The sequence below is a fragment of the Ascaphus truei genome, chromosome 4 (genome assembly GCF_040206685.1).
Source record: "Ascaphus truei isolate aAscTru1 chromosome 4, aAscTru1.hap1, whole genome shotgun sequence".
Lineage (NCBI taxonomy): Eukaryota > Metazoa > Chordata > Amphibia > Anura > Ascaphidae > Ascaphus > Ascaphus truei.
This window is the reverse complement of record NC_134486.1, coordinates 226705124-226718048: the sequence shown is the minus strand read 5'-3', so window position 1 is coordinate 226718048 and position 12925 is coordinate 226705124. Positions and strand designations below refer to the sequence as shown.

Genomic DNA, 12925 nt, shown 5'->3' with positions numbered 1-12925 from the left:
CTTGTCAATTATTGCTCTCAGTAACTTCAAATCAAAGAAGCATGTTAGTCAAATTTCTTAAATTTGATGCACATTATTAACCAGCTAGGTTTTCCTCACTGTAGATGTAGCACAGGTTTTGAGTAAGGTAAAAAATGTGTCATTACGATATATACAATGCTTAACTTTTCCTACAATTGAATGTGCCCAAATTGGAAACTAAAGCTCATTGGAAAATATAGACACAGGGTGCCTTGATTACACTGACAACAAGGGACACATACATTATGGGATTGCAACCCTTGAGTAAGGGGCTTGCTGGCACCGAAACGTCGCCATGTTGTTTGCACTTTCGTAATAATACTATGATTGAGTAAACGTTTTCTATCTTGCATTGGTACATAGAACCCATTATGTTGACATAAGCATAGTTCATAATAGTAGACGATTACAAACAGGAGGCAACAGAGAGAAAAAACCTTCAAATGATGTAGTCTGTTTAAAACGAATGGCCGTAATGATGTTACTATGTAACCTAATGTATATATTATTGGACTTTGTATGTGGTAATGGGGCAAGGGTCCCAAAAACAGTGCTCAATCTCGTTCAGAACTTCAGCAGATAATAATGATCCTTCATTTGTTAGGGAGTCAGCCTATAACCATAACTAAGTATTGGACCCAGTGCTTTTTACATGAATCTATCACATATGACAAATAACATGAATGAGGGTTAACGTACCGTTACTTTGTAGGATTGCGCCCTACATGACCCTTGTGTTGCTGCACTGTTACCGGTCATCCAGTCTCAATAGAGGGAGACATGCAATACTCACATATGGCTGTTCTCCTTGATGCGTGCATCCACGCTCGGTGTGCAATGTAACAATGGAAGAGATCCGAAGATTCCAGCGGTGCAAAGCTTGTAGAAATGGGAGACCATCAAGGTGTGGATTAAAAATGAAAATTTATTGAGAAAACATTTGGTTTGGGGGACACACTCTGACGCGTTTCGGACCTGCGTGGTCCTTAATCATAGAGCTCTATGATTAAGGACCACGCAGGTCCGAAACGCGTCAGAGTGTGTCCCCCAAACCAAATGTTTTCTCAATAAATTTTTATTTTTAATCCACACCTTGATGGTCTCCCATTTCTACAAGCTGTGCACCGCTGGAATCTTCGGATCTATTCCATTGTTATTATTGGACTTTGCTTGTTTGAGAATTCAAAAGCCTACAATCCATAAATTACAGTCATATTTTTACATTTTCTTAGCATCATACTTTGCTTTAATATAACAGTGGGGTGTAAGAAAACCTTCTATCCTTTGAATGCCTCATTGCTATTGCAATACAGCTTGCAGGTATGTTTACTGTTTCAAGCTTATAAACGACTTACCTTGCAGGCCAATGTCAAAACATCCTCCACTCTGTGCTCTAGCCTGAGATTCACAGTAACACCTTGGCCGTCGTGGAAATGAACAAATGTAGGGATTTCCCAAGTACTATCTTCTTGGCTGCCTTCTGGAACTGAGCAATAGATGTTCAGCAATTCATCGACGTGCTGTCAAGAACAGGCAATGGGGGTAAGTATATTTAGAAATTGTATATTCTCTTGACACTTAAAAAAAGGTATATACCAAATGTTAAAAATGTGTTTAACACCTGTCACTTTATTCCAATTGCTGTATATAATGCTAAATGAGATTGGCATGCTTTGCATTACAATCTTTTGAAACATTGCTATCCAAAGAATGACTTTGTGTATAAACAACAACAGCATATGTTTGCTACATATATAGCTACAGGTATACAAAAAAAGCCCCAAAAAGCACCTCTTCCTCAGCCAGCAGTCCAAGATAGTATAAAGGATCAAGGTGCATGCTGGATTAAATATTGAATAGAGTGAAGAACAGAAGCCCGGCAATATTGCACGTGAGATCAAGATGTCGTTAATGAGTTAATTAAAACATAAAATCCTTTATTAGGCACTATTTAAAATACATCTGAAAAACTAACATGAAAAAAATATATATACAGAACTGAAAAAAACAGTCCTATAAGTGTAACGCTGTTTCCACCACCCTCTGGGAGATTCGAACATTACATGGTGTGTGGTGTATACCTGCTGGCTCACAGTGGACAGGAGTCTCCGCCGATGTAGTTGGGGAGAACAGGACAGGTTTCTGGGGTACATTACCATTGCTTATTGCTGGGTACATAGCGCCTCCATCTACTGCACGCTCCAGATGTATGGAGGCAATCTCCCACAGAAGAACGTACTCCTCTCCCCACCCAGTAAGATTACACACTAGGCAGGAGGTATAGAATACTGGAACAGGTTTATTGGTCCTCTGCTGACACAGTACCACAGGCTACTGCCCAATACAGTTCACTGCAGGTCTCCAACTTCCGGATGGTCCCTGGACCTCTACTCTGGGCACCCAAAGCAGTCCTTACTCTTCCCTGCCCCTCTAGCAGGGACAGGGGAAAGGTAATCACTCACTCCCCCCGAAGGGGAAGAGGGACACGGGGTGCCAATGCACAGCAATCCTGCTTGATACCTGTCTCTCTCAACGGTAGAGACACTGCTAAATTTGGGTGGTGCAACCCCTTAAGTACACTGGGAAGAAGGTACAAGGTCTGAACCCATGATTGGGGAGAACCCAGGCCTTGACCCACCTCATCCCTGTCACTCAAGGAGCTGCCTCTCTGGGGAAAACTCATAATTGGTCCTGACACTGCCTGCTCTTACCAGGGCTTGCATGTCAGGAAGGGCAGGGTAGCTAAACCAGATATGACTACATTAGTAAGCTCCAAAAAATACTAATGAATTGGTAGTCAGGTACGAGAGAGATTAATGCCCATGTATTATTGATCAATTATGCAAGTAATTATGATACACAAAATCAAAATAATATAATATGGTAATGAAAGATTACTCTGACAGTTGGAAATTGGGTTTTAAAAAAAGGCTTGTTCTACAAGTAAAACATAGCAACAAAGGAAAGGGTAATTAATGTACAGTAAGGGCAGTTAAAATGTGGAATTCATTACCCATGGAGACTGTGATGGCAGATACAATAGATTGTTCAAAAAAAAAGGTTGTACAACTTTTTAGAAAGGAAAGATATACAGGGATATTCCAAATAAGTAAACATTGGAAGGATGATGATCCAGGGAGAAATCTAATTGCCAATTTTTGAAAGCAGGAAGGAATTTATTTTTCCCCCTGATGAGATATCATTAGATATTTCACTGGCGGGGTTATATTTGCCTTCCCCTGGATCAATATACTGTAAGTACAAATATAGGATAAAGTATCTGTCATTTAAATTTAGCACAGGTTGAACTTGATGGACGTACAGTATATCTTTTGTCAACCTCATCTACTATGCAAATGTAACTATGTAAATAAAACAAGCTATAACTTGTTTTTACTTATATAATAAGCCTTTATTTAAAACCCCAATTACCAACTAAGTAACAGAGTAATCTTTAATTGCCATACTATTTTGATTTTGTGCATCATAATTACTTGAATAATTGATCAATAATACGTAGGCATTAATCTCTCTAGGACCTGACTACCAATTCTTTAGTACTTTTTAGACCTTACTTATCCCAGGTACAGGGCTGTTTTTTTCTCTCGTTATTCTGTATATATATTTTTGTCATGTCAATTTTTCACCGGTATTTTAAATAGTGTCCATTAAAGGAGTTCTTTTGTTTTAATTAACTCCCTACATGTTGATCTTGAGCGCAATATATAGCTATACAACAAAACTCTGTTTTACATATGTTTAGGGAAGTAGATTTTTGAAAACGACTTTAAAGAGTAGACAACATTCTAATGACACGTCCATCAGAGAATGAATCATGGTGATCTGCTACTGTGAACCAACATACAGACCCCAACTGTACATCCGACTGTCATCTCTTACTGATATTCTGTAAATCTCACTGATTTTTTTTCATTAGCATTACCCTTACTGATACAAATTAGTACTTTCCATAACGTTTTTTATTTTTGGGAGCCGGGCCCCAAATCTCACTGAATTCAGTCCTCGGAGCTTGTTTGCTACCTCTCAACATAATCATAGAAGAGGCTACTGAGATAGGTATGTTATTTTAATTATGAGGCTGCCACATGGTTCAAACCCCTCCTTTTTTGTAACTGAATGGTCATTTCCACATATTTATTCCTTAGAAAAAAACTGAACAATAGTGATACTTTACTTTAAGCTAGTATTTATTACAGGAAAGTATATTTTATGTTTTTTGATGGAATAATGGAATACTTTAGTCCAGGGGTGCGCAAACTATTCGCGCTGCGCCCCCCCCTGCCTGCTCCCCCCCCCCCTGCCTGATCCCCCCCCATTGGGAGTAAAGGCATGCTACAACCTAGCACCCTTTTCTGGATCTGGGCCTAAAAAAGTCCTTAGGAATAGTATACTGCAGTAATGATTAGTAAATAAGTATTGTTCACAGTAGATGTCACTGTGGACCATTAAAGAAGAGAAACACCATAAACTTGCATACTATGTGATCGCAAATACTTGATTATATTTGAAACCGAAAAAATAGCATACATAAGCAATCTAAACAAGCCTAGTAACTACAGCTCAACCCTGTTACTGCGCGATCCGTTACAACGTGAATCCACTGATAAATCCGCTTAAAAATCCTTCAAATGGAGAAGGAGCGGCTCAGTGAGTAAAGACACTGACTGGCACTGAGTTTGAAGCAGGGGAGCATGCTTCAATTCCCGGTGTCGGCTACTTGTGACATTGGGCAAGTCATTTTAGCTCCCTGTGCCTCGAGCACCAAAAACATAGATTGTAAGCTCCACGGGGCAGGGACTGTATCTGCAAAATGTCTCTTTAAAGTGCTACATTAAACTAGCAGCACAATACAAGAACTAACTATTATTATTATTATTATTAATTATTATAATGTCAATAATAGAGACAACAGGCTGAGCAGAGGTTAACTCCCTTCCCCTTCTCCCCACAGGTATTTAATTATTATAATGCGATGTAAGCATGACTCCCAATAACATGCAGTACCGTGATGCAGATCTCCTACCATGCCGTGTTCTAGCCTCTCCTGTGCGCTGCTGGGGTGACCAGGGCTTGTCTCTCCTGTGCCCTGCTGGGGTGATCAGGTGGCAGGGAGCTGACTGCCTGCGCCCCCCCCCTTTTCCTCGGCTCCGATGTCATTTGATGTTGGTTACCATGACTGAAGCTGAAGGCAGAAACAGGGAGAGGAGAGAGCTGCCAGCTGCTGCTAATGCCGGGTCAGTCCTGCGTGGGGGTGTCGCTGCGCTCCCGGGTCTGGGACAGCTAGGAGAGTTATCCCAGCTCTCCCCCTCCAGCGCCCCCAAAAATTTGGGAACGCGATCCGCATATATCAGATTATTTGAACCCCAAGTACTGCGCTATAACAGGGTTGAGCTGTACTTCTTTTTACAGGTCTAGGTACAAATTGTATCACACATACATTCTTTTTTGACACCTGCCAGCTGATAAATATTGTTTTTAAGATACAAAGGAAGATTGAATTCACACGGTTGTCAAACACGAGCCTAAACCTCTGACAGAAAGGTCTCCCACTGTGCTTTAGATAGCACAAATGCTAGGTCTTGTGTTTAGAATCGGTTTACCTCTTTGCTTCTTAAGAGCTAAAATAACAGATTGCAAATAAAAGGATAGTCACGCATGATTTATTTTTCAAATCGTGTTATTTGACAAGTAAGATGGTGCGTGAAATGGGTGTGAAACACCATTTTTATAAATTGTTAATGCTTCTATAGTATTATGCAGAGCAGATGAAGGTAAAAGCTGCAATCAGATCAGCAGTCTATTGAGCCAAAAATGGTTACATATCAAAGATCTCTTGATGCAAAACTTGTGAAAAAAACATGAAGGAAAACAAAACCATATACACCAAAGAAGAACCCTCCCATAGAAAGCTATTTTTATATATCTGGTGCACTTTTGCCCAAAAATTGCACAAGTGCTCTACAATCGAACAATTTACACAAATACCTTTTTTGTTAATAGAGTATGTTAGGAGGTATCATACTCTATTTTTTTTTAAAAAGAGAAGAAGTATGTTGTGGCTAAAATGCTGAGGGGTATATGTGTAAAACAAAAATAGTGCATAGTTTGGGAATAAAACCCAACGGAAATCAATAGGATTTGTCTACGTCTGTTGCATTTTGTTTTGCCCCAGAATTGCACAACATTTGCCTACACACATAGCCCCCTGAACCGGCTGTAGAGTCCTTCCCCACTGTAGGGTCTTCTACAAGTTTGGAAAGGTAAATAACCTGCTGCTCCCTCCTGAAATTAGGGTTCATCATGGTTCCTTCTCTAAACAGCTTTCCACATGAGGAGAGAGCAGAAAACAAGTGTAAGAATGTTTCAATTAGTTCTGAAAGTTGAGGAATTGTTCAGTTAATGTTTCCATCCCAACTGTATGTTTCCTAGTTAATGCTCTGACATATATATATGACATCACCGGGGTGAACGAAACAAGCTTTGCATTGTCCCCTTCCTCTTTTGAGTCCCTCCCATGAAAAACTTTACAAACTATACAATAGTTACATATGTTTCACTTTTTTTAAAGCATCAAGCAAGATCTACTCCATTAAAACCATGACTTCCATTAGCTCACCTACATCGTATTACGACTACAACCAGATTCTTGCATGGGCCAAGGTGGCTCATACTTAATTCTAAATACACATAAGTTTCACGTTTGTCCCAAAAACCTGTTCTACCACAGAGCCCAATAACCTACTGTAGATTGAAACACTGCTTCACGTCCACATTTTCAGTGAACTGGAGAGTCAATAGTGTATAATAATCCCAGAATATTAGGCACCTGTTTGTCCGATTTAAAGGCAGAAAGTGCAAAAAAAGGGAAAAAAATGATCCATTCCACAGTTTCCCATTTGCTGGGACTGTGGGATGGAAACTCCAGGCCAGAGTTTACAGTGGTTCTGTTTTTCACTCACCTGTTTGCCTAATTGAGGAAGAGGAATATATTGCAGTTAGTTTGGCTGCTTCAGTCTCTCTCTTAGAGCCTGGAGAGACTGGGAGGAAACTGCTGTTCCCCCACATGTTGCAGCACCTGAGAATCTATTGGGATGCTGTCCCCATCTGACAGTCATATCTGTGTGTTATTTAAAGTTGGTAACTGGCTTACCCAGCCTACATTGCAGATAGGTATATGCATGTGAGTTAGACTCCTGACAGGAGTAGATGTTTCTTTTTATGATTTCTTCCGTTTCTTAAAGTGACGGTGTTTAAAATGTTTAGTGTCACTAATGGAAAAATAAACCGCTGAAGGTTGAGGGGTGAGTGCCCCTTGTGTGTATACATGTGTTTGTCCCCCTTTTATACAAATTAAACCCGAGAAGACTGTGTCGGGGTAGAGCCTGGGCAAACATACATAAAGGGAACCGTTTGCCATAGTACATTTCCCAATTCTAATCTAAAAGTGAGTGTACTGCAGTTTGTTTTTTGTGTTTCGATTAGGAAAACATGTGTTGGAATTAACTTTATTTAACACATTATTTATTTATTTGTAAAAAAAAAATCTAACGTGCTACGCAACACGAAAACTCAGAACAGGTGGTCCTCGTTATACGACGGTCCGTTATCTATCGAACGTATTATCCGACGCCAGATAATGCATTCCACTGAACGCATTATCTGACATCAGAACGGATTATCTGACTCTCTCCGCCGCGGATTAACATTGGATCCACGAACCGACGGCCCGCTATCTGCCGGCGGTTTGCGGGACGGATTCCGGAGGATAACCGAGGACCGCCTGCACTACAGCACATAAAGGAAATGAGGGAGGACACCCATCCCAGACGTACAACTGGGACCTAACGAAAGAAAACCTATAGGGGAATGACAAGGAAGACTGACAAAGGGTAGGAAACATGAATGGGAGCAGGAAAGCTGGCTGCCAGGGTATTAGGGTCTTGGGGTCTGTTTACAATGTTTTGTTTAAAAAGGAAGGTTTTATCATTCAATAACGAACAGCTGGAATAAATGTTTTAGAGTAGAAAAATTCGAACGCTATTTTGATAAACTACCTCCGAGACGCTTTTAGAAAACCAAAGAAACTGTGGATATTACCCAGACTACAAAATCATTACCCCATGTCTCTGCCGTTGATATTAATACTTCATAATAAGCACTTCCATTCATACAGATGCACTGGAAACTTCAGCATTAAATTATTCCTAAACGGTGGTGAGGCCACCCCTGTTTTATACAATCTTTCCATCCAAAGAAACCTAACCATACCAAGAAGTATTTATACTGATGTTTATGACTATCACATAACTGATTTCATTTGATATTAAGTTATGAATACCGCAACAAAGTTCTGCATAAATGTCAAATCCCAATCTGTCACACTTGCTAAGTGCTATGTGGCGTGATTTGTGTTCATGAAAACTACTTTGTATTTATTTTCCAATATTGGGAATGAGAACAAAAACAGCCATACAATGCGTGACTTTACTACAATATATATATCTTATTATATATTAGTGAAAGCACTGTATGCCTGTCGCCATCTTCCTGTGTCCCTAGGGGAAATCTCATTGGTCCCTTGGGCCGCCCGCCCCCGCACCTCTCATTGGCCTGAGGCGGAGTGACGACACACACACACACACACACACACACACACACACACACACACACACACACACACACCCTCCAAGTCATCGTGACCTGCGCGCACCTCCTCCTCTCCCCGTGTCTCCCTGTTTCCCCCGCTTTCACCCCCCCCCCCCCCCCGGCGCCGCTACAGTCCCCCCATGGCTCTCAAGCACGCGCCGCTCGCCCCCGCGCTCTCCTCCTCTCCCTGTGTCAGCTCCCCCCCGGTGCTCCGCTCAGCTCCCCCCCGGTTTTCCTTAACTTCTCCCCCGGTGCTCCACTCACCTCCCCCCCGGTGCTCCGACAGGCAGTGGACACGCGGCGCCTAAGATGGCGGCGCCCGGAAGGACCCCCTTCCTCCCTCGCGGAGTAAGATGGTGGCAGACGGAAGGAGAGGTGATGTGTGTGTGTGTGTGTGTGTGGGACACTGTGTGTGTGTGTGTTACACTGTGTGTGTGTGTTACACTGCCTCTTACTCCTGTCTGTGTGTGTGTGTGTGACACTGTGTGTGTGTGTGTGACAGTCTGTGGTGGGGGCCAGGGGGTGATGTGGTGGGGGCCGAGGGGTGATGTGGTGGGGGCCGGGGGTGATGTGGTGGGGGCCGGGGGTGATGCGGGGGGGGCAGTAATGTGAGGTGCAAGGGGGGGGGAGAGTCATGTGAGGTGCAAGGGGACGCAGAGTGATGTGATGTGCAAGGCGGGGGACACTGATGTGGGGGCCAGGAGGGGTGGAGAGTGATGTGGGGTGCAGGGAGGGGAGACCGCAGATGTGAAGGAGGGGGGGGGAACGGAGCTGTTATGAGGAGGGGGCGGAGCTCTGAGGGGGCGGAGCTCTGAAGGGGAACGGAGTTGTGAACGTGGGGGCCAGCCAGCTGTGAAGGGGGGTAAATCACGGGCAACGCCGGGTATATCAGCTAGTATATATATATATATATATATAAATGTAAATACAACTGTATGCTCATCTGCATGTCTTAGGCAGGTCTGCAACCCCGCCTTTCCCCATTATCACCCAGCACACAGCACTTCCACTGCAGCAAGGGATTCTGGGAAATGACATGCAAATGAGCACACAGTGCCACTTTTTGCTTCAAAAACCATTTTTAACATGGTTCCCTATAGGCTTAAGCTTGCTGCATGGTCACAGCTTTCAGCACAGCCAGGATTAAGGTGCATACCCAGAAAACCACCCATATATATAGACATTAAAAGCCAAATCAGTGCAAAAATGGAAGAGATTTAAATGAACCCATTTGCTTCTAGATGGGCCTGCCCCGTATTTCTTTGCAATGCTTTATAATGTATTCCAGGCTTCATTGGCAGCCTAAGAGTTAAACAACATATGTAAAGATGATATTCATGTTGACGTCCATTTAGTAATGAGTAATGACTCAGACTCAGATACTGCCAATATCTATCTATCTATACATATACAGCTGAACCCCGTTATTAAGCGGTCCATGGGGGCCACCCGATCCGACCGCGTTATAACCGGGGTCGCGCTAATTTAAAAACAAAATGGCTGCCGCGTGCCCGATCGGAAGGAGGGAGGAGTGAGGTGATAAACTTTAATAGGGCAACAAGAAAGTTCAGCATAGAGAACTTTCTCTTGTGTGCAATAGCTTAAAATAAATTCTAAGTCTCTTCATATGACACCTGAGAGGCTAACACAGCTCTTGAACATCTATGAAGAACTCTATTGTTGGTCAATAAAAAAAAGGTTACACAATCTGCAATGAAGGCACAAGGGGTGTGACAGCTTTCCCACTTATATGCAACCTGGGTTAACAGTCTGCTTTATATTTACCTACCATGTGTGTCCTGTTAACCTTAGCATAGCATAAATTTGTATTTTGTGCATAGGAAAAAAATACTGGGAATATAAATCAAAACAGAAGTCTAAGCTACAGTGGGCGTGGTTTACAAGGCTATTACAGAGCTCTGTCAACAAGCCCCCCTCAGTTATGACAGCTGGTTTAGTACTAATCCCCCCTCTCATAAAGGTAAGCTTGCACAGAAAGGAGTTCTCTTTTGCAGACTAGCAATCCAGAACAAATGTGGTATGCTGGTTATTCCTGGCAGCTATGAGTGCATGAAGCACAAAGCCCACCTTTTAGTCTACGGGGATCTCACTGTCTACTCGTGGTAATCAGGATGGCTTACTTTAACACACAATGTCAAGCCAAACCCAAGCTGCTGAAAAACTTGGGACTCTTCTAATAATTTGCTTCCAAGGAATGTTGGAAAGGAAGACCCTTTGTAAGAGAATTAGTTTCACAGGCTGCTGACCACTATCAGCCAGGCTGCAAACTCTAATTTAAGTTATCTTACTAGGTCACTAATCAATGTTAACGGCAGTCTACAAATGTACAGTTTGGACATGGACGGCCTGCAAGCTACATAGGGGACGATTTAATAGTAAGGTCCTTGATTTATGTTAAACCTGTTCCTCCATATGATCGCAATTGCTTCAAATGTCAGAAACATGTTTAGTCAAGTTTTTTACACTTGACACAGCTTGGTCAGAAAGAGAGCATTACATCATCTAAGAACTGGGTGACTACTTTCTAATACAGTGTTTCCCAACTCCAGTCCTCAGGGAACCCAACAGGTCAGGTCTTAAGGATATCCCTGCTCCAGCACAGGTGGCTCAGTCAGCGGCTCAGTCATTTTGACTGAGCCACCTGTGCTGGAGCAGGGATATCCTTAAGACCTGACCTGTTGGGGTTCCCTGAGGACTGGAGTTGGGAAAAACTGTTCTAATACATACAAAAAGGAGAAACAAAACAGCTACAGAATTTTTAACACAATATTGTACTAGAGCCCCCTATAGTAATGTATAACAAGACTATAGACTGTACATTTATACCTCCACCACTAATGACGACAGGATTCAGCGCACTGGAAGTCAAGTGATGCAAAATGGAGCTTGCAGCGCCCCAAAATTCTCCACGGGTACCAAGCTATCAACTACTGTACAGCTCGAGGCATGCGAACTCCAGCGTTACGAAAGTCGCAGGACGACATCACGGACGGCACGCCACAGCTGGCAAGCCCATCATCACGCCCCTAGATATGCCGGACCTGGTTGCCCAACAACTAAGAAAAACAAGCAAAAGCAGGCCAGAAAGAGCACCCAAGACATATTATATAAAGAAATGCAAAAGTAGAACAATAAATAAATATATCATTAGCACCACAAAAGATAAGCCAACGTGTTAATAAAAACATTAACATTAACAGAAAATATATAAATATATCTAATGACAAAGGAGAAACAATATACGTGTACCTATTGCAGTATAGTAAAAAGGCATAATAATAATGAATATTATAATATGAACTAGGCATATTCCAATGAAATTGAAATAACACATCAAACTTCTATGAGCAACATCGTGAGCACAAAGAAGTTTATATACTCAGAAATAATTAACGGGGCGACAATAAACAACCATGATTCATCAGTAAGTTATCATTAAGACCTTGGGGGGTTGGTGTGTCTAAAGTGTAGATCCAGTAACACTCCCAGTTGCAAGTGAAGATTATCTCTATCCCCAACATGTAATCGGGAGGGGACCCAGTCAATGCCAATGATCCGTGTAGGAGAACCATCGTGTTTAAATATGACACAATGTTATACCAATCTTGTTAAATCCTCCCCCTCCATTCCAAAAAACACAATTTAAGAGGTCTTTTAGTCTTACCAATATAAAATATGAATCACAGGTGATACCAGTAAGCATCTGACAAAATCTACCAGTGTGTGGATGTGCAAAAGTGTCCGTCTGTATCATGCTACAGCACATTCATGATGTTAAAACATCCATGCCTAGGCTTGGAGAGAAAATGTTCTGAAGGATATTTCAATGGATCGGCAGCCCTATTCAATCTTTGTGAAATGCTAGAGCCCCTGCGAAATGCAAACATAGGGAATTACCGACAAGCATCACTGAAACTGGGGTCATGCCTCAGGATTCCCCAGTGCTTATGCATGAAACGTTTCAAATGAGAGCCAGCATTAGAGAAAGTATTAGTGAACACCAGTCTGTCCTTTTTGTTATTATTACTTGAAGATGGTTTATCCTGATGTAAACGGGTCAAGAGTGTTCCAGATGGTAGGGCTAAAACCCCTGCTTTGGAAGCAGCACCACATCTCCTCCTACCATCAGGTTCAGTTTAGCATGGAGCAGGACTACCATTTCCTTCTTGGACGTTGAAGTAATTGTTAAAGATGATACAGTACACACCACATTATT

The 12925-nt window shown here is 42.2% G+C and overlaps 1 protein-coding gene across 7 annotated transcripts in view; it reads right to left on the bottom strand.

Annotated features, from left to right (window-relative positions):
- The window catches only part of TIAM2 (TIAM Rac1 associated GEF 2), a 329759-nt gene that overhangs the window by 129769 nt on the left and 187065 nt on the right, over positions 1 to 12925 (bottom strand). For all 7 annotated transcript variants that reach the window (XM_075596950.1, XM_075596946.1, XM_075596949.1 and 4 more), the window contains one exon: positions 1377 to 1541. In XM_075596950.1, coding sequence (XP_075453065.1) covers positions 1377 to 1541 — 165 coding nt within the window. The remainder of the gene's footprint in view (positions 1 to 1376; positions 1542 to 12925) is intronic.